This window comes from Crinia signifera, chromosome 1 (assembly GCF_055691185.1).
Source record: "Crinia signifera chromosome 1, ASM5569118v1, whole genome shotgun sequence".
Taxonomy (NCBI): Eukaryota; Metazoa; Chordata; class Amphibia; order Anura; family Myobatrachidae; genus Crinia; species Crinia signifera.
The window spans coordinates 421,380,163-421,406,708 of NC_139217.1; the positions used below are offsets into that span (position 1 = coordinate 421,380,163).

General features: G+C 47.0%; 1 protein-coding gene across 1 annotated transcript in view; it reads right to left on the reverse strand.

Moving 5' to 3' along the window:
- FAM151B (family with sequence similarity 151 member B) overlaps positions 1-26,546 on the reverse strand; it is a 66,858-nt gene that overhangs the window by 25,253 nt on the left and 15,059 nt on the right. The window contains exons 2-3 of the mRNA XM_083151864.1: positions 20,654-20,779; positions 17,484-17,643 (exon numbers count right to left, since the gene is read on the reverse strand). Coding sequence (XP_083007990.1) covers positions 17,484-17,643; positions 20,654-20,779 — 286 coding nt within the window. The remainder of the gene's footprint in view (positions 1-17,483; positions 17,644-20,653; positions 20,780-26,546) is intronic.

Consider the following 26,546-nt stretch of genomic DNA (forward strand, 5'->3'; position numbering starts at 1 on the left):
GGAGGAAGGGAAGATCCCAGAGGATAGGGAAAGATTAAAGAGGTGAGCCAGGTGAGAGCAGACTGATGGACTGAGACGACGGATAATATTGGAGGGAATAGGATCGAGCGGGCAGGTGGAGGGAGAAGCGGATTGAAGGATAGATTGGACTTCAGCGGCAGTGGTGGGGTAAAATGAGGACAGGGGTTGAAAGGAGGGGAGGAGGGAGAGGGTGAGGTCATGGCAGCAGTGATGGCAGTCCTGAGAGAGGAGATTTTGGTTGAAAAGTAGGTAGCAAAATCAGCGGCTACGATGGAGGACGGAAGAGCTGGAGGAGGCACTGATATAGAGGAGCATTCCGTCGCTCCTCTTAGGAGGACGTTACTGACAGATGGCAGCATTGACTCTGTCCTGCTGCCTGTCACAACAGTGAGTAGTCACTTCTGATGCTGCTGCAGCCTGCAAGGGGAGGGGAGGTGAAATTGTGTGTGTGTGTTTGTGGGGGGGGGGGGGGGGGGGGGTATAAGTAATACATAAGTAATACATAAAGAGCAGGCTGCACTCTTAATATAAGTGAAATAACCCTAGTGCATTTATTCTGTAATGTTTAAGGGACCAATCCCTTTCCTAACAGGGGCTCTGTTACTAACATAATTCTCTCCCCCTACCTGTATAACCCTCCCTTCTAGCAGATTAACCCTCCTCACCCCACAGCCTGACCATAGCCCTTCCTACTAATGCCTTTTCCTAACCCCCATACCCTGACACATAAATCTAACCCCCTGCCCCGCAGCCGAACCATAATCCCTCTCCTTACCCACCCATCCCGCAGCCTAATCCTAACCCTGCCACCTAAATATAGCCCCCTGCCCCACAACCTAACCATAAACCTTCCTCTTGATGTCTAACCCCCGTCCCCACAGCCTAACACCCCCCCCTCTGCATTCTATCCCTAACTTAACCCCCTAAGTCCCCCCACTAGTGTCTAAACCTAGAACCTAGAACCCCCCTCCAAGCCTGACCCATTAGTTTGTATGAGACTATGGGAAAAGGGTATATGTATGTGTATGTGAGCTTATAGGGGCCACATTTGTATCTCTATAGGGGGCAATAACATTTATTTTGCCTCCGGGCGACTGACAAACTTACGCCACTGTACAGAATGGTTAATCTATGTTGCTTAGAGATCAAGCACAATGCAGTGAGGATAGAATAACATCATCCTATCCCAGGGAGACAACAGTTCTGAGGTAGGCTTTAAATGCATTACTAAGAAGCACAGAGGAATACTAAACTACAGGAATTTAGTGAAAGTGGCAGAAGACATTATGGTACTTGTTTCCTAGCACGGCGCCCATCGCATACCATCGCATGCCTTAATTAGTGGTATGAAATGGTATTAGATGGGACACGATTTTCGGGTCCTAAGAGTTGCACTGTACAATTTTAAAATCACATCGCATGCCATTAAAATGGCATGCGATGCGATCAAAAAGATGATTACATTGTACATACACCCTGATGGGTGATTAGTATGTTATATGCACCCCCATCGTTAACGCCACTGCCACTATTAACACCCACCCGAAGCGTGGCGAGCACAGCGAGCCCGCGAGGGGCGGCGGTACGCGTCCTCCGACCTTTTCATACCCCCACTATACACGTCGGCGTGGAGTTGATTTTATATAGTGTGGCAAGCGCAGCGAGCCACCGAGCCCGAAGCGTGGCGAGCCCCGCAAGGGGATGCGGAATACGAGCCCGAAGCGTGGCGAGCGTATCGAGCCCCACAAGGGGGGGAAGCGGAATACATGTGAAGTTATCCACGTCCCCTCGCGGGGCTCGGCAGCTCGCCACACTATATAAAATCAACTCCACGCCGACGTGGATAGTGGGGGTATGAAAAGGTCGGAGGACGCGTACCGCCGCCACTCGCGGGTTGGAGTTAATAGTGGTGGTGGCGTTAACAATGGGGGTGCATATAACATACTAATCACCCAGCAGGGTGATTGCACAATGAAATCATCGTTTTGATCACATCGATCGCATGCGATCTGGTCACATGCGATGCGATGTGATCGATGCGATCAAAACTATGTACTAAGATTAAAATCGTGGGCGCCGTGCTAGGAAACAAGTACCGACATTTTAAAAGATAACACATTAAACATAAATTTAAAGGTGTACAATTTCCAACATTTATTATTAATATTTATTAAATTACTTAACCCCTTCCCGACATTTGACGTACATTTATGTCATGGTCGGGATGTACTTCCCGACACATGGCATAAATGTACGTCATGACTGTAAACTGTCACCGCGTCTATAGACGCGGTGACAGAGGGACGATGGCTGCTGTCCCTGACAGCAGACATCTTCCCTCGTGGCCCAGGGGGGGCAGCGATGCCTCCCCCCATCGGCGATCGCTGTGATTGGCTGTCCAAATGTGAACAGCCAATTACAGCGTTTTCTGTGTACCGGCGAATAACGTCGCTCGGTAACACAGGGATCGGTGGTGATTGGTGCTGTTAAGTACAGCACCAATCACCACCGGGTGTAAAGGGGTCACTGGTGGTCACCCCACCTCACCCTACCTGCCCCCAAGGCTGTGATTGGTCCGTCGGACCGACGGACCAATCACAGCCATTACACCTCACTGAAAATAACGGAGACAGCCCTGCAGCCGCCATTCCGGTCAGGAACAGCATGCAGAGCGGTCTCCGTGCCCATCTGTGCTCTTATACTGACCTGATCTGCGTTGTGGTGTGGTGGCATCCGTGCTGCCTGCTTCCTGGTTGCTGTTGCTTCCTGGTGCTTGTGCTGCTGCTGCGTTATCATTGTGTCATAGAACATTATATTGTATAATATAATTTTGTCTCTGCTGCCTCCTGCTGCCCCCCTTTTGTGCTGATCAGTATAAATTAACTGATCAGCAACTTTTTTGGGGTGCAGGTTTTTTTTTTTTTTATATATACCCCGTCAGGTTGCACCAAAAGTTGTGTGCCTGCTGCCCCTCACTGCTAATCAGTGTTGCATCACTGATCAGCAGTTTTTTTTTTTTTGAGGGAGTTGTGGGGTTTTTTTTTTTTATTTTTTTTACACCCACGGTGATTTTGTGGGTGTCCTGTGGCCGCTGAGCGCTGATCAGTGACGTACATCACTGATCAGCATTTTTGGCACAGGGTTGATCTAATTTTTTTTTTTGGGATCAAATTCCTGTTGCCTTTGACTCATCAGCAGTTTTTTTTAATTTTTTTTTTTTTGGAGGGTGCTGTGGAGTCTTTTTTTAAAAAATTTTTTACACCCACGGTGATTTTGTGGGTGTCCTGTGGCCGCTGAGCGCTGATCAGTGACGGATGTTACTGACCAACATCTGTGCTCAATTTTAGGCGCAGGAGCTTTTTTTTTTTCTTTTAACTTACACGTGTTAAAGCACTACATACACACTACATACCCCCCGTGTTGAAATAAAGTTTGTACCCCCCCCTACACTATACATGTGTTGAAACACTACACTTACACAAACACAAAAATAATAAAAATGTCCCAATCATCGCAAAGACTGTTTTCAGCGGAGGAGGCATATGCCCTTATTGCCTCTGACACTGACACAGCCAGTGAAGTAAGCAATGAATTTGCATTCGTCTTAAGCTCCTCTTCCTCCTCTAGTGATGAGGGACCCCCTCAAAGACGCCCCCGTAGAGCAGCTGAGACCCCCCCCCCCTAATGATTGATCTCGTATGGACCCCACCACCAGACAATTTTGAGCCCCAGGTTCCTGAGTTTTTGGCCAACCCAGGAATCCAATTTGATACTACAGGCCTCAAAGAAATTGACTTTTTCAAAGTCTTTTTCTCTGATGATTTTATAAATTTAATGGTGGACCAAAGTAATTTATATGCCCAGCAGTTTATTGCCCAAAACCCCACTTCATCATTTGCTAGGTGGACCCCTGTAGATGCAGTAGAGATGATGACGTTTTGGGGTCTGGTGTTACATATGGGCATAGCTAAAAAGCCAGAAATTAGGCAATATTGGAGTACAGATGTTCTGTACAGCACCCCACTTCATCATATGGCCATGACCCGGACTCGTTTTGAGACGATCCTTAAATTTTTGCATTACAACGATAATGCACAGTGCCCACCCAGAGATGATCCCACCTTTGACCGGCTATTCAAAGTCAGGCCGGTCATTGATCATTTCAGAGCCAAATTTGCTGAGATGTACATCCCCGAAAAATTCATTTGTGTAGACGAGTCACTTATACATTTTAAAGGAAGGGTTAAATTCCGCCAGTACCTTCCCAATAAGAGGGCAAGGTATGGCATAAAAATGTATAAGCTGTGCGAAAGTACCTCAGGGTACACCCACAGGTTTAGGGTATATGAAGGGAAGGACACAAGAATTGAACCGCCAGAATGCCCCCCCTCCCTCGTAGGTGTTAGTGGAAAGATTGTCTGGGATTTAGTGCACCCCTTCCTGGATAAGGGTTATCACCTCTATGTGGATAACTTTTACACCAGCATCCCCCTGTTTAAGGCCCTTGGTTCAAGAGGTACAGCAGCTTGCGGTACTGTGCGCAAGAACCAAAGAGGCCTCCCAAAAACGCACGTTGCCCAATTACTGAGAAAGGGTGAAAGCAGGGCACAATCCACCGAAAATATGTTGTTGGTCAAATATAAGGACAAGAGGGATGTCCTTATACTGACAACAATTCACGGAGACAGTACCACCTCCGTCCCTGTACGAGGTACCAGTACCCACACCTCAAAACCTATTTGTATCCTAGATTACAATAAGTACATGGGCGGAGTGGATCTTTCAGATCAGGTACTGAAGCCGTACAGTGCCCTGCGGAAAACAAAAATATGGTATAAGAAGCTGGCCGTGTATATCATCCAGATGGCACTGTATAACGCTTACGTACTATTCCGTTCTACCAGCCAGACGGGGACATTTATGCACTTTCAAGAGGAAGTCATAAAGGGCCTAATATTTGGGAACCAGCAGGCAGAGGGCCCCAGTACTTCTAGTACTGGCCCCAGTACTTCTAGTACTGGCCCCCGTATTGTATCAGGGCAGCATTTTCCTAACGAAATCCCCTCCACTGGAAAAAAAAGGGCAGGACACAAAAAAGGTGCAAAGTTTGCTATAAAAAGGGAATAAGAAAGCAAACTATTTTCCACTGTGAAACTTGCCCCGACAAACCCGGCCTATGTATGAAGGAGTGTTTTAAAATATACCACACATCTATGGATTATTAGGTTCATCATTTCACCGTGCTTCGGGGGTCTTGCTAATGCGACATAGCACCCACCATTCATTCCACCAGAATCTGTGCTGCAAAATCCAAATATCACTCCTTCCCTTCTGAGTCCTGCCATGCACCCAAATGGTATTTTTAGGTCACATATGAGGCATTGCCGTACTCGGGAGAAATTGTAGTTTGCAAAATAGGGTCACTTGTGGGGGGGTTCCACTGTATTGGTGCTTCGGGGGTCTTGCTAATGCGACATAGCACCCACCATTCATTCCACCAGAATCTGTGCTGCAAAATCCAAATATCACTCCTTCCCTTCTGAGTCCTGCCATTTTTTGGTCACATATGAGGCATTGCCGTACTCGGGAGAAATTGCGGCACAGATTTTGGGGTGCTTTGTCTCCTTCATTCCTTGTGAAAATGAAATATTTTGAGCCAGAACTGCATTTTTGTGTAAAAAAATGTAATTTTTCATTTTCACAGCCCAGTTGTACCAAAATTGGTGAAACCCCTGGGGGTTTGAAATGTACACTATACCCCTAGATGAATTCCCTGAGGGGTGTAGTTTGCAAAATGGGGTCACTTGTGGGGGGGTTCCACTGTATTGGTGCTTCGGGGGTCTTGCTAATGCGACATAGCACCCACCATTCATTCCACCAGAATCTGTGCTGCAAAATCCAAATATCACTCCTTCCCTTCGGAGTCCTGCCATGCACCCAAATGGTATTTTTTGGTCACATATGAGGCATTGCCGTACTCGGGAGAAATTGCGGCACAGATTTTGGGGTGCTTTGTCTCCTTCATTCCTTGTGAAAATGAAAAATTTTGAGCCAAAACTGCATTTTTGTGTAAAAAAATTTAATTTTTCATTTTCACAGCCCAGTTGTACCAAAATTGGTGAAACCCCTGGGGGTTTGAAATGTACACTATACCCCTAGATGAATTCCCTGAGGGGTGTAGTTTGCAAAATGGGGTCACTTGTGGGGGGGTTCCACTGTATTGGTGCTTCGGGGGTCTTGCTAATGCGACATAGCACCCACCATTCATTCCACCAGAATCTGTGCTGCAAAATCCAAATATCACTCCTTCCCTTCTGAGTCCTGCCATGCACCCAAATGGTATTTTTTGGTCACATATGAGGCATTGCCGTACTCGGGAGAAATTGCGGCTCAGATTTTGGGGTGCTTTGTCTCCTTCATTCCTTGTGAAAATGAAAAATTTTGAGCCAGAACTGCATTTTTGTGTAAAAAAATGTAATTTTTCATTTTCCAAAATAGGTGAAACCCCTGGGGGTTTGAAATGTACACTATACCCCTAGATGAATTCCCTGAGGGGAGTTGTTTGCAAAATGGGGTCACTTGTGGGGGGTTCCTAACTTTTAGCATCTTATGGTGCCTAGAAACCTACAAGGTGCCTAAAAAATAATCTCATAAAAAGGAGGCTCCAAAATCAAGTAGGTGCTCCTTCTATTATGAAGCCTATGGTTTGGTCAACGTGCACACTAGGGCCACATATAGGATATTTATGAAAACAAAAGAATTGGGGGAATCAATTTTTAGTCACATTTCTCTAGTAAAATCTACTGTGTTCCTTAGAAAAATGTATTAAAATTGAAAATCTGCAAAAAAATGAAATTTTGAAATTTCACCTACACATTGTTTTAATTCCTGTGAAACACCTAAAGGGTTAACAAACTTCCAAAATGCTGTTTTGAATACTGTGAGGGGTGCAGTTTTTGAAATGGCATCATTTATGGGGGTGTCTCACATACAAGTCCCTCAAAGTCACATCAGAACTGAACTGGTCCCTAAAAAAATCAGTGTTTGAAATTTTCTTGAAAATTTGAGAATTTGCTATTCATATTTTAAGCCTCCTAGTGTCCAAAAAAATTAAAAGGAGGTTGAAATAATGATGGCAACATAAAGTAGACATATGGTCTTTGTTAGTCATTAACTATTTTGAGTGGTATGATTATTTGTCTCACAAGCAGAAAATTTAACATTTTGCAAATTGCAAAATTTTAAATTTTTTTACGACATTTTGGTATTTTTCACAAAAAAACACAGACTGTATCAACCAAAATTTACCACTAACTTGAAGTACAATGTGTCACGAGAAAACAATCTCAAAATCACTGGGATAAGTAAAAGCAAAAAAAAGTTATCCCCACATAAAGTGATACATGTCAGATTTGAAAAAAAGGGCTCTGTCAGGAAGGCAAAAACAGGCTGCGGCGGTAAGGGGTTAATTTGAACATTCAGTCCCTGCCCCAGTGGAGCTTACAATCTATATTCCCTACCACATATACACGCACACAGACATTCTAGGGTTAATTTGTTGGGAGCGAATAAACCTACCAGGAAACCGGAGTACCCGGAGGAAACCCATGCAAGTACGCAGAGAATATACAAACTCCACACAGTTAGAGCCATGGTGGGAATAAAACCCATGACCTCAGTGCTGTGAGGCAGTAATGACACCATCAACTAATGACACCATCCGCACTGCCCCTACATTAATTCTATCTAACACAAGGGTATAATAAGGTTTATCTTCAGGTGCACCTCTACCAAAAGACCACATCTAGGAAAGAAGTAACATAAATGGCTGCTGAGCAACTGCATAGGGAACCTCAAACTCATTCCCACCATAGAACATATTACAAGATACAGACACGTTAATGTCTCACGTCCACTTTCTACATTCTAGTACAGCCAGTGGGCCTATATATTGAGCTACAAGGCTCTGATGAACGTGGGCTGCAGTTTTGATCAAAATTTAAACACTATATAATTTGGAGTTGCATAATGTCTATTAAGAGCACTAGGGAATTTCTAGGGGATTAATTTCAAAAGTGACATTTTCTTTTTTGACTAAAAACCTTCACAAAACACCTACACTTTCTGCAAAATTATTTAGCTCAGCCCACATATTCTTTACTTAAGGAACCTGTCAACGCAGTGCGATCATTATAGATGGAAGCAGAACTCTTAAAAAATGATTGTTGTACCTCACGTTTTACTTCAGTTTTGGATCCCGAGAACATCTTATGAATGGACAGGATAAGATGACTAGCGCCTCCTTGTGGCTTCACACAGTAATAAGATAATCTACTGGGACTAGATTTTTCTGCATTTATGTCACTATTTGTAGCAGGATACAGATAAATGGTGATAAATGGTGTTTTGTGTTAAAAAGGACAGATCATCACAAAATATTTCAATAATTTGTGTTTCTATAAATACAAAATGGATCGGATATTGTTGTAATTTGTGAGACTCACAAGTTAGTTAGGTCCTACCATTAAAGGCTTGTGAGTTTCTATGTACCTTTACCTATGTAAGAAAAACTTAAATTAAAAACTATTTTGTTAAAAAAAAAATCAGAACACAATAAATGGGGATGGGGGGGGGGGCACAAGGAAACAATAGACGGCTTGCAATAAACATTTCCATGGAAACACAAGGTTAGAGAATCTTGTGTACACAAATAGCCTGTAGGGGCTGAGGGATTAGGTGCACAAGTGGTAAAACTGAATTTCGATTTCGCGGTATGGAATTATTAGCTGTGGAAGCCATCAATATCCTATTGAATGTGAATGTGCAACAATCTCGGATATTATGCAGTATCACAGCACCAAGTTTCTCAATCTATACCTCATCACTTGGGAAACTAATCAACTCTTTTGGATTTCAGTATCACCTGTACGCTGATTATACTCAAATCTATCTATCCTCCCCGGAATTGTCACTATCAGTATTGCTCCGTGTCTCTGATTGTCTTTCTGCCATTTCATCTTGGATGTCCTCTCGCCACCTCAAACTTAACATTTCCAAAACAGAATTAATTATATTCCCACCAGCCTAGAGTAGTTACCAACCTGATGTCTCTATCACTGTTGAGAACACAACAATCACAGTTTCTCCTCACTCTGCACAAGTTCTTTGATAAATATCAGCCCCAGACACTACCTCAGACCACAAAAAATGAATTACTGCAGGCTGCTCTTCTTTTGCGCAAATCACAAGAGGGGCAGTCAGTGAACTAAAGGTCCATACACACAGGGCCGGTGCTAGGGTGTCCGGCGCCCTCCTGCACACCATAAATTTTGTGCCCTTTCACATTGCCATTGCAACAAGCTGCAGCCCGAGTGTGGGAGCATATGCAACATGCGATCCTATGGAGGATCTCGGGTGCATGTACATTTATGCCTACACCATCTCAGTGCTGTGTCCGCAAAATGTTGCAGGCACTAAAGGTGCCCATACACACTGCTAGAATCGCATACGTTATGTGCTAGATCGCATCGCACGTCGTGTGTGTGCGATGCGATGCGAAAGCAGTACAAAAAGTATTTGCAGCACATACTTTTTGTACTGTGCAGGAGCGCAAATCGCATCGCACGCAGCTATTGCAGCGTGTATGGCCACCTTTAGGCACATAACCCAGCCCATTATTTAAAAAGTGTCTAAATTCATATAAAAAAATCTAAATTATTAAAAAAATTGTTATAAACATGTATAATAAGACTCTGTTCTTTTGCTGTTTAACTCTTGTGCAGTCCCTCCCCTTCTATCTGCGTAGGCAGGACGCTGATTACACCCCTCTAGTGACTGAGGGGGAAAGGAGGGGAGAGAAGGAGGAGATGGAAGAAGAGGGGAGGAGATAGAGGGGGCAGAGTGTTGAGGACTGGCAGTGGCACAGGCACAGCATACTGAGAAGAGGGAAGGAATGGCGGCGCTGCTGCCTGTTCGTTATTTGATTTACAGCTGACAGGCGCAGGGAGCAATGGGTAGGGGGCGGATCTGGACAGGACATATCATCCAGGCATTCACAGACAGCGCTACATGCCTCAGCGCAAGTGTCCGTGAGGAAGAGGGGGCAGGTCGCAGGAGGAGGACAGTGTGTGCGCAGTGCAGGGAGCTGATCAGCCTCTCCATATTGTGGCCTGCTGTCAGGCAGGCACTGCAGGCGGTGTGCAGGCTGTGTGCACTCGCGGTGCAGGGAGCAGCTCTTTATACTGCCACCTGCCCGCTGCCAGACAGGCGCTGTGGGTGGCGTGCAGGAGGCAGTGACCGTGAGGGCTGAGGCAGCTTTAGCAGAGCAGGGAGGGAGACAGTGCCTTGTCATCATGGCGCCTCCCTGCTTTGCAGGAGCTGCTGAGTGGGTAGCGCCGGCCCTGCATACACACTGGGTGACTATGCCCAACGTGTATGGACAGCGATGACCACTGTCATCGCTGCGGGGAAAGCCTCTCAGTGCATACACACTGCCCGCCGCTGATGGAGGGGGGGGGGGGGCGGCATTGCATAGTGGAGCGCTATGCAAAGCCGTCCTGAAAGCAGTATAACCAGCAGATGAACAGCTTTCCCGGCAATGTTGCGGGAGCGTGCAGCAGCGCTCATTGCCGGGCCATACACACTGGGTGGCTTTGAGCTGAAAGCCGCTCAAACCTGCTGCTTTGAGCGACTTTCAGCTCAAAGTCACCCAGTGTGTATGGGACTTTACTGTAAGTGAAGTGCAGGTCATTTTTGACTCATCCTTGTATAATAGCACCAGATTAGTACAGGTCCTGATAGAGCACTCTTCCAGGATGAGGATATAGAGATTTAATAAGGAAGGGATTGGCATGGGGACCATAAGGACTGTAAAAAGCCTCCGATCTCATTAGCAGTTGCTTTGTATATACAGCATCTCAGGACTTTAAACTATAGACAGAACATTGACTTTTATTTCATCCTGTAGGTAATATACATATACTAAATACACCACAGTGCATAAACTGATTATGTTTTATCTTATATTATTTACGTGAATTTGAGTCTAAAATTATTCAAAGAACTCTCAGGTAATAACTATTTCATTAAAACTACACACACACAATTAAAAAGAGTAAGAGCATCAAATGTTTAATGGGACCCTGATGTAATCGAATATAATCAAAGGGTCTAATATGTTCAGGGAGAAAAGTAATGAAGGACTGAGAAACAAGCACTACATGCTCTACAATAAAACAGAGTATTTGTATTATTAAACCTGTGAAATTGCCTTCTTTGGACTAGAATAGTGAAGTATTTTTGAAGGGAAGATAAACCCTGTAAACTATCACTATATCAGGGAGATGCGGTTAGCTAAATGTCTGGGGATATACGAGAGCCCAAACACACACACACACACACACACACACACACACACACACACACACACACACACACACACACACACACACTCCCAAGGGTTCATGTGGGCATTACACAAAGGTGCAGCAGGATATATTGCTGGAAATGTGATGACTATTGGTGAGTCAGGGATGTGCGGACAAGGTAGGTCGGGAGGATGTGCCTCACCTGTCATAGACCAGTATTCTACAGAATAGAATTTTGACCAACACACAAGCTGTCAAAGTCGGTCCTCTGGCCCGCACACAGTGCAAGTTTGCAGGTCTCATAGAATCACAAGTGAAATAATTAAAAATAATTAGCTCCACCTGTGGATCTTAAAATGTGTCAGTGAGTAATGAGTACACCTGTGCCTTCCGTGTGACCTGGAAAAATGTGAACTGTGTGGGATCCTGAGGACCATGTTTGAGAACCACTGGACTAAATGGTGTATTCAATGGTTTTTGCGAGCTGTGACAGCGAGCAGTGCTGCCTGCTCGCTGTCACAGCTCACAGGGTCAGTATTCAACAGACACCCTGCCCACACCGTTTCCCCCTTGGTTTTTGTAGCGAGGGTGAAACGGCGTATGCAGACACTAAAACAGTGAGGCTTGCAGCTAAATGCAGCAGGCCCCCTGCATTAGCTGCAAGCCTCGCTGTTTGGGGGAAGCCCGATTACCCCGGTGAATGGCTGGCACGTGGGTTAAACGACGAGGATCGCTTGTTTTCAGTGATCCTCACCGTTTAACCCCCTCACCGGCCACATTGAATACGGCCCAAAGAAGATACTTGTAATATCTGCTTTGTATTTTTTTATGCAGGGTAAATATTGGCTGCTTTCGTGTGTAGCTCACGAATGTTAGATCCTTTTTTTTACATTGCAACTTAGATTTCAGTTTAATTATACCCCACCCAACTCTAACTATCTCTGCATGTTACGTATGCCCATTGCCCCACCTTCAGCATAACATGGTTTTACCCAGTTTCTTGCTTTACTTATAGTGAGCGGTGTAAGGCTTCTCAGCACCCTAGCGAAAACCTTCAATCTAATGTTCCCAACCCCACACTTCACCAATACCCATTTGTCAGCCCCTCAATTGAAAGTGGCATCTTAGAAGTTCCACAGCTGCCACCTGTATTAAGTACAACAAGGACGCCTTCCTCATAGACAGCCTTCATTTTGCGATAGGCAGACTCGGTAGTGCCTCACCCAGATCCCAGCGATCTGGGTGAGGCAGCTGCCTAAGGCTGACTTATGGTAGAGCATTTCCTGTTTACTTACAAACATGAATCAGGCCCTTTGTACACTGGGTGCTATTATTAGGAACACCACATTACCATCATAAATAAAATGTATAATTGGAGAGGCGTATCTGTATTTCATTAACAATGCTGCAAATAAATGTCAAATATAAACGATAGGTGCTGACTAGGTCATCCAGAGATTTTGGAAATAGGTTAAGACTATAGGCCCATACACACTAGGCGAACGGCTTTCCCGGCTCCCGCAACATCGCCGGGAAAGCCGTTCATCTGCTGGTTATACCAGGACGGCTTTCAGGATGGCTTTGCATAGCGCTGCGCTATGCAACGTCATCCTCCCCCCCTACGTCGGCGCCGGGCAGGGGGAAGCCGCTCAGTGTGTATGCACTGAGCTGCTTTCCCCGCACATCATCGCTGTCCATACACGCTGGGCATAGTCGCCCAGTGTGTATGGACCTTATGGTATATCCTGAAGATTGCAGAGTTTTAGATAAAGCTACAATATCTTAAAAATGTATTAAATGGACATTTGAAACCAGGCCTGGGCCTTGAGCGCAGGTACTCTTGCTAGACTAAAAATCTAAGGTACTTGTTTAGTTTCACGGCGGCAGATAAATCGCAAACCCATGGGATGGGATGCAATTTTGTACCTGTTCATAACCTCACTATCCACTATGCATGGAGTTGATTTTATATAGTGCAGCGAGCCCTGCGTGGGGACGCAGATTACTTTACATGTATTCCGCGTCCCCTTGCGGGGCTCGCTGCGCTCGGCACGGAATACATGTAAAGTAATCCGCGTACGCTCACCACGCTTCGGGCTCGGTGGCTCGCTGCGCTCGCCACACTATATAGAATCATCTCCATGCGCAGTTGATAGTGGGGTTATGAACAGGTGCAAAATCGCATCAAATCGCATCCAATCGCATGCGATATATCTGCCGCCGTGAAACTAAACAAGTACCAAATCTAACGTGAAGATAAAAATAAAAATGCGAGAGATAATCTTTAGGGTCAACTGATTATCTAACAGAGGAGCAATACGAGTGTTCCCAGTGCTAGACTAAAGACTTTATGTTCATAGGATTCACATTGTAATACGCAAATATGTAATACGCAAATATCACAAGGAATTGACCCTGGCCAGGTCTGATCATTACGAAATCTACAGATGAGCACTAGTCCTGGGATGGGTGTGGATCGTATTGTCGACCCAATTTCGGCCGAGAGTCATTAGGTCGACACCGTTGGGTCGACAGGCAGCAAGGTCAACAGGGTTCTTGGTCGACAGGTGTCTAGGTCGACATGGGAAAAGGTCGACGTGGGTTTAGGTCGAAAAATGTGTTAGGTCGACATGGGTTATGTCGACAGGTCGCAAAGTCGACATGGTTTTTCACTGTTTTTTTTACCCAAAAGCCGACACAGTCGACATGGAGACAGATGGAAATGAACCGCAGCCCCTCACATCGCTCGCCACACTATTTTATTCACCCATTACGCCCTAGTGGATAGTAGGGCATGAAATACCGCCTGTCGGCACATGTCAGCTCAAAAAACAGTGAAAAAACCCATGTCGACCTCGCGACCTGACCTAACGCATTTGTCGACTTAAACCTATGTTGACCTAGACACCTGTCGACCTTTACTCATGTCGACATAGAACCCTGTTGACCTTGCTGCCTGTCGACCCAACGGTGTCGACCTAAGTCGGGTTGACAATACGACCGTATCCCCCTGGGATAACCCCCTGAAGAAAGACTGTGGGCAGGATGTATGAACCACAACAACAGTCAGTTCACATAGAATTCTACGGGGCTATGATGAGAGGGGATGCATCAAACATTGTTGCCTGTAGAAGCGTATGGGCTTTTTAATACAGAGTTCCCCTTAGAGCAATCCAGATTAATATGTACTTATGTTTACCTTACGCTGGCCACACATCAGACCAACTTTCCTCCAACCATCCAACTAGTTGCTTGGATGGAATAAAAATATGGTACTGGATGAGAGCAAATGTAATATTTACTTCAGAAATTTGCTCCCAAAATCTGGAAAAGGACAAAAACTGTCGCTCAGACACGGTACTGTAGTTACACTTGTTTGATCTAAACAATTTGACTGAATGTTTTTGTCCATTTTCCTGGGTTTGTGAGCAGATTTCTGATTGTCCTTTGTTCCCATCTAGTACCATATTTTTAATCCATCCAAGCAACTAGTTGGATGGTTGGAGGAAAGTTGGTCTGATGTGTGGCCAGCATTAGTTATATATGCTTGTACTGTGCTGATGAACTCTTGTGGTGCCTAATAAAGATAAGAGAACAGTACAATATGCAGATATGTGCTTATACATCTATCCTCAGTACAGCATGTAGCGCAAGGTCCCTGGCGTGAGATCCTGGGCAACTCTGCGATCTTCAGCGTCTCATTTGCCAAAAGTGAGTTAGTCACAAACTAGGATGCACACAGAGGGTGAGATTTAATAGGATGAGAGATTCAGAAAGTGAGAGATTTGGGAAGAAATCTCGGTACTTGTGTAGTTTCACGGCGCCACCGTGCGCACAGTCTGTAACAGAAACTTGGCAGCCTGCCAGAGGCTCTGTTTAACTGTGCGCGTGCCATTCTAGCGCTGTCTGACTGTGCTCGTGCCGCTCTAGCTCTACGTTAATAGCGTAGCGGCCGGCCAGCAGCAGCGCGCTGCCCAGGCACTGACAGGTCACTGTGGTACTTGTAGTTCCACAGTGAAATAGGCAGCGCCTGGGCACCGCTGACAACGGGGGGCATGTTAAAGTGGACACCCCGGCACACCGCTGACGTGCCGGGGCTTGTAAACTACACACCCCGGCACACCGCTCTAGGCGCTATGTATACGCTAGATTCAGACGCTAATGCGTCTGAATCTCGAAGCCGCTAAGGTGTTGGGGCATCTAAAGCCAGACGCAAAAGTTGGGTGTAGGGGTACATCTAAATTTAGAGGCTAAAGCCTCTAAATTTAGCTGGGTCTAAGGGTACACTATTAAAACCTGTGCACAATGGCACTAGTTGACGCAACAGCTGTCGACCTTGTAAATTCCACTATCCATGCCAACCCGAAGCGTGGCGAGCGCAGCGAGCCCCGTGAGGGGCGGCGGTACGCGTCCTACGACCTTTTCATACCCCCACTATCCACGCCGGCGTGGAGTTGAGAATAGAAAGTGTGGCGAGCGCAGCGAGCCACCGAGCCCGAAGCGTGGCGAGCGCAGCGAGAGGACACGGATACCTTCACAGGTATCCGCGTCCCCTCGCGGGCTTCACAGGTGTCCGCGTCCCCTCACGGGGCAAGCTGCGCTCGCCACGCTTCGGGCTCGGTGGCTCGCTGCGCTCGCCACACTTTCTATTCTCGACTCCACGCCGACGTGGATAGTGGGGGTATGAAAAGGTCGTAGGACGCGTACCACCGCCGCTCGCCACGCTTCGGGTTGGCGTGGATAGTGGAATTTACAAGGTCGACAGCTGTTATGTGTCATTGTGAACAGGTTTAGGATGTTTTGCACAGTGCACCTCTATGTACCCCTACACCCTACCAAATTCAGACGCATTAGCTCTGAATCCAGTGTCTCAATTGTAGCGTGTACATTACGCTACGCTGATAGCGTAGCGCTGCAATGAAAACAGCTAGAGTGGCACACGCTACGCTAGTAACGTAGCGCTGAGAACAGTTAGGAGAAAAGCTAGAGCGGTGGAGCCATGAAACTACACAAGTACCAAAATTGCCAGTTTTTTTTTAAAGCGGCAAAATCACTGCAAAATCAAACTGGTTTTGCAGTGTAAATGATTGCCGCTTTAAAAAAACTGGAGATTTCTTCCCAAATCTCTCACTTTCTGAATCTCTCATCCTATTAAATCTCACCCAGAGACTGTGCTGATGAATTTACTGTATACTTACTGTATAAATGGTGTGTGACTGTATAAGGAGCACTATGGAACCTGTATTGGAAAAAAGCTGAGGCTGCTACATTATAGCTGGAGAACAGATAAACTGGAGATAAATTGAATGGAGATTAAGCACCAGCCAATGAACTGTGTTTGAAAATGACAGTTGGGAGTTGATTGGCTGGTGCTTTATCTCATTTCACTTTATCTCCAGGCTTAATACATCTGCCCCACTGTGAGCAGATTCAGAGGGTGTGGTATAGCGGCCCGACTGTCGGGAGGTCATTTGCCACCCGATTCAGAGGGGTTTATTTACTAAGATGAGAATTAAATTGAAGATAGGATGTTGCCTATAGCAACCATCAGATTTCATTATCTTCTAGAAGGTGCTAAATAAATAAGAATATTCTGATTGGTTGCTATGGGCAACATCCCATATTAAATAGAACTCCCATTTTAGTAATAAAAAAAAACCAGAGACTCCATACCACAGATATACAAGTGTCATTTAACAAATTAATAAGGACAGTCCCCTGGTGTTCCTTTGTGGGATCACGTAGCAACTAAGATGCATTTTCAGAAGACGCCTGGCGCTAGCATAGTCTCACGGGACCTGGCATGCAGAGTGCCAGCAGCAGAGGACACAGCTGTACCCTAGATATTAAGGGGCAGATTTATTAAGCTCGGTGAAGTGATAAAATGTCTGTTTTTTATCACCGGCCAATCAGCTCTTAACTGTGAAGTTACAGGCTTGGTTTGAAAAATGACAGGTAGGAGCTGATTGGCCGGTGATAAATACCAGACACTTTATCACTTCACCGAGCTTAATAAATCTACCTCTAAGTTACCAATTAATCTGTAAGTATCAAACAAATGTAGCTTGCTTTATCTGCCGGTTTAGGAAATTTTACCTTTTAAAATCAAGCTTTATGCCTTTATTAGATGCAGAGACTGCAGCCAGCCAATCCTTGAGAGTTATGTCACTGTCCGTTTCAGGAGGATGTGCCATGATGGGCTCCCTGCCAGCTGACCCCCGAAGGAGGACATCTGCCTCGATCATATGGACATCACCTGTGCATGTGAAGTTAAAACAGATTACAAATGATAAAGAATATTATGCTTAATTTACATTTTCTACTTAACCAGTGAACAGCTTTTGGCAGTAACGGCAAGTTCTAATCTGTACCGGTTATACTAGTCATACAGCCTGGGTAAGAGGCGTTACCCAACTATTCCTTCCTCCTTTACTATTTATATGTAACAGTGTGGTGGAAGCTAGCAGGGGCGGATCCAGGATAAAATGACAGGGGGGGCACCATGATAAAAGAGGGTTTAGGTGGGGGAGGGCCAGTGTTAGTGGTGCCAGTGTACATGCTAAGAGAGCGGCAGAGAGAGGGTGGCAATGGGATTAAAAATAGGCCCTGGCATTTAAAGTACGCAGGCCCACCATGGCAACAAAAGCGAAGGATGTAGTTGTGCGCGTGCAGAAGGCGCGCTCTGGAAAAGGGGTGTGGCCACTCAACAGGGGGCATGTCCTTAAGTGTAGTGTACAACACCATATACAACTTCTACACATTATGCAACAAAATACTAGACCCCATTATACTTGCCCCTAACACATGATGCCAAATGGAATGAGCCAAAATTCAAATAATGCCACACGGATTGAGCCAAAATTTACATAATAACACATGGATTGAGCCAAAATTTACATAATAACACATGGATTGAGCCAAAATTCACATAATGCCAAATGGATTGAGCCAAAATTCACATAATGCCACATGGATTGAGCCAAAATTCACATAATGCCACATGGATTGAGCCAAAATTCACATAATGCCAAATTGATTGAGCCAAAATTCACATAATGCCACACGGATTGAGCCAAATTCATAAAATGACATATGGATTGAGCCAAAATTCACATAATGCCACACGTATTGAGCCAAAATTCACATAATGCCACACAGATTAAGACAAAATTCACAATAAGCTTGATAAACAGGGACATTGTCCACCAAAGGCGCGCATTAAACATTTACACCATAATGTCCATTGCACGTTAAGTTACACAGCATGATGTCCATTATGTATTTTGCCAAACACCATAATGCCTATTAAAAATTATGCTACATACAGTAAGTGCTGCTTATCTACATGCTCATTGCCAAGGGTTCCATGCTCATTGCCAGAGGTTCCGTGCTCATTGCCATGTGGGATTACATGCTCATTGCCAACGGGGAATACATGCTCGTGGTAAATGGGGGACAGCCGCCGCCAGGCAGAAGTGATAGCCACTGACAGTGGCAGAGCCTGACTGTATTCCGAGCACTGCAGGTCCCAGCTATTTGAAATAATACCCATTTCACACCAGAAAATGCATTCCCAGGTTGGCCCCTTTTACACCAGCCTAGTCCCTGCATTTTCTGGTGTGAGGGGGATAGAAAACCTCCCCTCCCCCCCCTTTAACCAGTTATCTCATTTAACCGGCTATATCTTCGGAACTAACTGACCCATTTACATGAGACAAGTATTATATTGAAGAACTTTTGAGTGGGCTTTGAATGATTTTGGTCCAGTAAAACTGGAACGTTTGGTTCCAGAGTAATCTGCCCTCAAAGAACATGAACAGCCATGAAATTACATTTCAAAAATAAAAAAATCGATTTACACGCTATATCTCTGGAACCGATTGACCGATATGGACCATCCTGGTATCATATTGAAGGACCAGCGATTTGGAATTGAATGACATCAACCTCAAGCTCCTGTGATGCCAGGGGGGGAATTGGCAGCCGTCGGAACCGGGTGGGGGTCGGAATTGACGGGTCCCATATTATCCTATGGGGAAAAAATGTTACAGCTTTGCCAGGCGATATCTCCGGTTCCCGGGGGGCTAGAGACATAGGCATGGGCTCGTTGGAAAGCCCTGGTCCTCGGCTACAAAATGAATGACAGGGGGGGGCACGTGCCCGGGTGCCCCCCCCCTGAATCCACCACTGGAAGCTAGGATGTATACCACACAAATGCAAAGCATTCCTCACACCTCATATTAACTTGCAGAACTTAGGGAGATGTACAGTACACTTGAGGTAATCAGCACATCAAGCTGGAAATGTACTAAAGGACAGTTTGCTAAACTGTAGTTTTTTGGACTTTTTTCCACAACAGTTTTCAAACTGCTTAACTTCCAATCTAGAAAGTGGTTTCAATACACTAAACTTTTTCTTCATGGAATTGTTCCAATCAAGGTAGGGTGGACTCGCCCTTGTACATCGCACCTCAAACCCTGGATTATTGCTGGGTGGAGGTGTGGTGTGGAAGTAACCTGGGTCGGCCAAACCGGAAATTTGACCAAGGTTATACGAATGGTTAAACCCAGGCCGTCCTGTGTATAATGGGTGGCCCTGATGTAATATGAATGTGTAGTGTTCATTCTAGCACCCGCCATCTTTGAAAACCCATGCAGTTCCTCTTCCTTGCCTGGTGTGTTGCTGTCTGCTGTAGTGCTTCTAGCACAGTGTGGTCTGTATATCAGCACTAATATGCAAACCAGACCTGTGCTAGAAACACCACAGCAGAGAGAGAAACCCCAGGCAGGGAACAGGAACTGCGTGGGTTTTCAAAGATAGCGGGTGCTAGAATGAACACTAAATGTGCCTGAGCTGGGATTGAGAATCTGGGTCCGACCTGGCAATTGCTATGTGAAAGTGGTATAACCTTCTTTCTCAGTACAACTGTACATATGTGTGCTGATGCTAGAGGTCACACAAACAAACTAGTAACATACAAAGACAGAGCAAAATAAAATGTATTAGATAAAAGTTACACATTAGGCTAGAGGTTAACCTGTGCTATGGAAATTATAGCACTTCTCCTTACTGCCAATTAACTAAAATGATTCATGTTAAATCATTAAAACTGTATTTCACTGCTCTATACCTACTTATTTCTTTCTATAACAGCATTCCCAAGGTGTAAGCTACAGTAATGTTTGCATTCTGAGGAGGGCTATTTAATTCTAGTTACAGGTACAGGATGTGTGTAATGATATTCCATGTCTTGTCACAATACTCACTCTGCAAGGCTCCATTCAACTTCTCCTGGCTGTTTACTGCATGGTCCCAGACTATCTCGCTTCCATCTTTGGCATCTATGAGACCCTTGCTCAAGAAATAGTCCAAGATATTTTCACTCCATGGACCTAATGTAACATAAAGCAGAACACAGCAATGGTCAGGCACAGCGGCTATTTGCTCAGTGGGTGCGAGGGTCACATTCCTAAAGGTAGAGAACCTAATGTAACATATAGTGGAACACTCAGTGGCTGCAAGGGTCACACCCCTAAAGGAAGAGGACAATGTGCCCATAAAGCAGCACACAGCAATAGTCAGGCACAGCGGCTATCCGCTCAGTGGCTGCAAGGGTCACATTCCCAAAGGAAGAGGACAATGTGCCCATAAAGCAGCACACAGCAATAGTCAGGCACAGCGGCTATCCGCTCAGTGGCTGCAAGGGTCACACCCCTAAAGGAAGAGGACAATGTGCCCATAAAGCAGCACACAGCAATAGTCAGGCACAGCGGCTATCCGCTCAGTAGGTGTGAGGGTCTCATTCCCAAAGGAAGAGGACCAAATGTAATATAAATGTAACAAAAAAGCAGAACACAGCAATAGTCAGGCTCAGCAGCTATCCGCTGTGTCTGACTATTGCAATGTTCAGTATGTCTCTAATGCTGAATCAAAGCTTTAGCATTTTGGTCGCTATGGAAACTGGGTGATTTCAATATTGCCCGGCATCCACCACAACACTTCAAATCCCAACACTGTTACCCTACACCAGTGGTTCCCAACCTTTTTTATCTCCTGTACCCCTTGATTAGACTTTTAATTTATGAGTACCCCCTCATCTCAATTTGAAATATCCACAGTACTTACGGGTGTAGTGGAAGTGAGCAGTATGCGTGTACTAATGCGTGTCCTAGTGTGGCCGGAGAGCCCGGCACACGGGGTTAATGGCGGCTACAGCACTGAAGGGGTTAACTATCCGTGCTTGGCCGTTATTCAGAACAAGGGCACTTGCCCTGTTTTAAACTGTATGAGTAGCACTGAGCTGGGACAGGACCCCTGCTGCAGTGCTGATGTAAGTTATAGCACTGAGCTGGGCACCCGGCACACATATCATATGTATTTATGTAATATATGTTTGGCACTGAGCTTGGACTGCATCATATATTGTGTATATTGTATTGAATACTGAGGAATGCATTCTGGACTTACAATGCACTTTGTACATTTCTGGAGGAAGGAATTTAGCAAATCTTGGTGATGGGGAAATTAAATGCTAATCTGACCCTCTTGTCAGAAGGTCTGTGAGTGTCCAAAACACAGCAGGGAGTAGGCTCTGTGTCTGAAGCCCTGTGATAAGGAAATTTGTGTACCATATGTGATGGGTCCCTGAGCCCAGGACATCCTGTGTGTGAGGTGTTGATGAGGCACAGACATTTGTGTTTCGTTATGTAAACATGCTACCAGGAGATAAATATCTCCCCTGTTCCTGAAAGTTATATATTCTAAGGAAATTGGACTCATCCTTTGTAGTATGTAATCTTGGTTCGTTATGCACGGGAAGTAACGTAGCACATTGAGATGCAAATTGTAAATGTATGGGGGAGGATCTGACAATGTCAAAGAGTTTTCTGCCTATATAAGCAGGGCTCTGTGAGCCCAAAGTTGTACTTCTGCCTGTATCTGAATGCTGTAACAACATCTGTATGCTGTATACCTCTGAAAGGAGAAGGGATCTTTTCAGATCCATTGGCAATAAACCATCTTTTGCCCAAGAAGTCTGCTTCATCTGCGACCAACAGAATTAATGCAATAATTCCGTTCTCCGGCTGTTCTGGGTATAGCATCCAGCGTCTCCGAGTCTCCGCTCTGCCAGCTACCAAAGCAGAGGTCTGGTCCGTGACCAGTGGGGGACCAGTCGACACCAGCAGCGTGTCGACGCAGGTAGTACTCAGGTGCCAACGATTGGACCTGAGGAGGTATCCGTGGTTCCAGATGCCACGTAGGAGGAGTCTGGTGGTGGCAGCGATAACCCCGCCCACTGCGTAGTGGGCGGAGTCAGTAACAGGCGGTTACTGACGGTAACAGGGAATCCCCTATTGGCCAGGTCCCGTGAGACCAGGAACCGCTATCTGTGGACCCGAAGGGCGTAGCCAGAGCTAAGGGCAGGCGTCCGGTCACAGAAATTGGTGGCAAGCGGTGGGATAACCCAGGCGGCTCTTCAGTCACCCGATTGGAGAAGCCGAGTTACTCAGGGAGGAGTAACTGCAGCCAGGAGAACGCGCAAGATGGCGGACTTCAGCGGAATGTCGAAGGATGACCTCGAGATCGTGTGTCGGGAGAAGGGTGTGGATATCCCTTCCAAAGCAACTGTAAACGAAATGAGGGCGGCGCTCAAAGGCTTGGAGGAGTCGAGTCGGGAGGAGGTGCAGCACGCTGATGGTGACCGTGTCCAGGAGGACAGCCACACAGAGGACCTTCATCTGGACCCGGTGAGACTCACAAGCCACGCCCCCTCTAGCAGCAGCCATGTTTCCCAACATTCCCTAGCAGGGCCAGGATCCCCGCGTCCCAGGGTGGACGGCGCGGATAGCCTAGCGGATCGGCTAGCGGAATTAGGGGAGAGGGCAACGGAACAAGAACGCATGCTCATCATTCGGATGTGGCATGCGGAGCGGGCACCACAGGCCGTGGTACCCCGAGGACCGTTGTCAGCTGCTACCCCACGAGCGGGACGGATTCAGTTTGCCAAGTTTGCCGACAGCGATGGGGACATTGATGGACATTTGCAAGTTTTTGAGAGGACTTGTAAATTACATGATTTGCCCAAACAGGAGTGGGTAAGACACCTTGTACCCACCCTGCATGGAGAGGCCTTGGAGGCCTATCGAGGAGTAGCTAATGAGGACTGTGGGGACTATGATGTTGTCGCCAAGGCCCTCCTCCAACGGTTTTTTGTAACTCCTGAGTCCTACAGGAAAAAGTTTCGGGACTTGCCAAAGAATCCGGGCAGCACCCACGAGCAGTTTGCCACCCAGCTGCGGCAGTACTTGGTGAAGTGGGTGCAGGAATCAAAGGCCACAACCTGGGACACCCTGATTGATGTGATCTGCAGGGAGCAGTTCTACCGCAGGTGTGCCCAGGAAGTGAAGGAGTGGGTGCTAGATCGGGAGCCACCCAGTGTAAAGATGGCTGCCCAGCTAGCGGACAAGTATGTGGCCATTCGGTCGCAGGGGCTGAAACGCCCAAGTAGCAGCCCACTACAAAGGACTTTACCAGCAGGGGGACACCCCTCTTCAGCTCATCGCCCCCCAAAGCAAGCATCTTCCAACCCGGGTGCTCTTGGCCAGCAATCGCCCCGCAGCGTCCCTGCAAGTAATCAGGGATCATCGGAGCCCCGACTGGTCAAGAAGTGCTACAGCTGTGGGAAAATCGGACATCTGAGGATGAACTGTCCCACACTGCCGGCACCCCAGATTCGCGCTACCAATCCGAATGCTGGATCCCGGCTTGCTTGCTTAACCCGTGGAGATGAGCCCACAGAGACTGTACCCCCTCCAGTCAGTCCGATGGAGTGTGGTGAGAAGCAGGCAGACTCTGCTGATAGAGTCACCTGCATGGCCATGCGGCCTCTAAGGAATATGTGGCGGCACCTACAGGCGGTCCAAGTGGGGCCCCTGCAGGGGGAAGGCCTGAGAGACTCTGGGGCCTCAATCACTGTGGTGAGCCCCAGACTGATTGATCCTGCTGCAATCTTGCAGGGTCGCACTGCCAAAGTTACAATGGCAGATGGAGCGGAGCGAGAGGTACCCATGGCCAGAGTCTACCTGGATTGGGGGGCTGGACCAGAGTTGCGAGATGTTGCCGTCATGGATGGCCTCCCAACAGATGTAGTCCTGGGGAATGATCTTGGGGGTGGAATCGTTACTACATTTGCTAACGCCATCGCCTGGAGTCAAGCTGCCAGACTACAGTCCTTACCATCGACACCAGCACAGCCCAGCCCAGAGGAAAAGACCACAGCGGCCAGACAACTGCCAGCACAGCCAACCACAGCATCAACCAGCCCAGAGGAAAAGACTACAGCGGCTAGATCAGCGCATCTCCCCAGCATGCCTTTTGCCTCTGGTGTGCCTACGTCCCCTAGCAACGCAGAGGATGTGTGTGCCAGCTTGTTGTATCCTGTGAGGGTGCCCAGCGATGCTCCGGTTCCTAGTGGTTTGCCAACTCCAGCGGTGAGTAAGAGTGACCACACTGACCTGTCCATGACTGACCCAAACCAGAATGACCCTAGACATCCCAACCTAGATGCCCCTGTAGAGTGTCCCCCTTTAGGAGAAAGTGAGGGGCACTGGCAGGGGGTTCAGGAGGCTCCACTCTCTGACCCATCCCTGACAGGCATACGGTGCCAAGCTCGCAGCGGCCTTGATGGGGTGGGGGTAGGGAGTGTACCTGGGCAGGAAGGGTTCAGGCCCAGGGTAGTCAGGAAGGTAGAAGGGGATACACCAGAGAGAGTGGGTTCCCCAAGACGTAGGTCCTTTGAGGAGGACAGGAGGGCAGGTCTGACAGTTGTTGCAGACGGGTGCCCGGGAGAAGTGACAGGGGTGCAGTGCCTGGAGGAGAGTGTGGGAGGAGACAGGGGTAGGCCCAGACCAGGGAAGGTAGAGGCGACCAGAGGCTGTCCCCGGCCCACAACCCCCAGACAGGTACTGACCTTAGAAACTGTAAGGCCCTACAGACCAGTTGTCCCTGACTCTAGTTTGGTAGTGACGTCCCTTACAGTAGTGACTAGGAAGGGTCCTCCCAAGACAGTGGACTGTACACCTGCTTGTGAGTTGGCATTTCAGTCGCTAAAGGAGGCTCTGGTACCAGCTCCAGTGCTGATGACGCATATTTATTACCAGGACATTGTGGTACGGACTATTGCGTCACTGCACGGACTGGGAGCAGTACTGAGCCAGGAGGAGCCATGTGGGCAGGAGCACCCTGTGGCTTGTGTGAGCAGAATACTGCTATGGTGGGAGGTGGGGTATGCCACAATTTGGACACACTGGGTGGCAATTGTGTATGCAGCAGACCAGCTTTGGCACAGATGGTGCCACTGGCACCCCACAGGGGTGAAGGAACACCCACCTGATGAAGGTTTGCCCCCTTCATTGGGGGAAACAGACAGACTGTTGTTGTGGGGCCTTGGACTTGGACACTGTGGTGACTGTGTGGACTTTCAGCACCAACCGGATATGGCCCACTGCAGTCTGGAGGAACTGTCTAGGCTGGGGGCCAACACCCCCAGGCACTCCCAGTAACCCCCAAATGGGCTGCGGGACCAGGAGCCAAGTCGTTGGGACATGGCCCTCTGGTTTCCCGCTTGAAGGGGGGGGAAGAAGTGTGGCCGGAGAGCCCGGCACACGGGGTTAATGGCGGCTACAGCACTGAAGGGGTTAACTATCCGTGCTTGGCCGTTATTCAGAACAAGGGCACTTGCCCTGTTTTAAACTGTATGAGTAGCACTGAGCTGGGACAGGACCCCTGCTGCAGTGCTGATGTAAGTTATAGCACTGAGCTGGGCACCCGGCACACATATCATATGTATTTATGTAATATATGTTTGGCACTGAGCTTGGACTGCATCATATATTGTGTATATTGTATTGAATACTGAGGAATGCATTCTGGACTTACAATGCACTTTGTACATTTCTGGAGGAAGGAATTTAGCAAATCTTGGTGATGGGGAAATTAAATGCTAATCTGACCCTCTTGTCAGAAGGTCTGTGAGTGTCCAAAACACAGCAGGGAGTAGGCTCTGTGTCTGAAGCCCTGTGATAAGGAAATTTGTGTACCATATGTGATGGGTCCCTGAGCCCAGGACATCCTGTGTGTGAGGTGTTGATGAGGCACAGA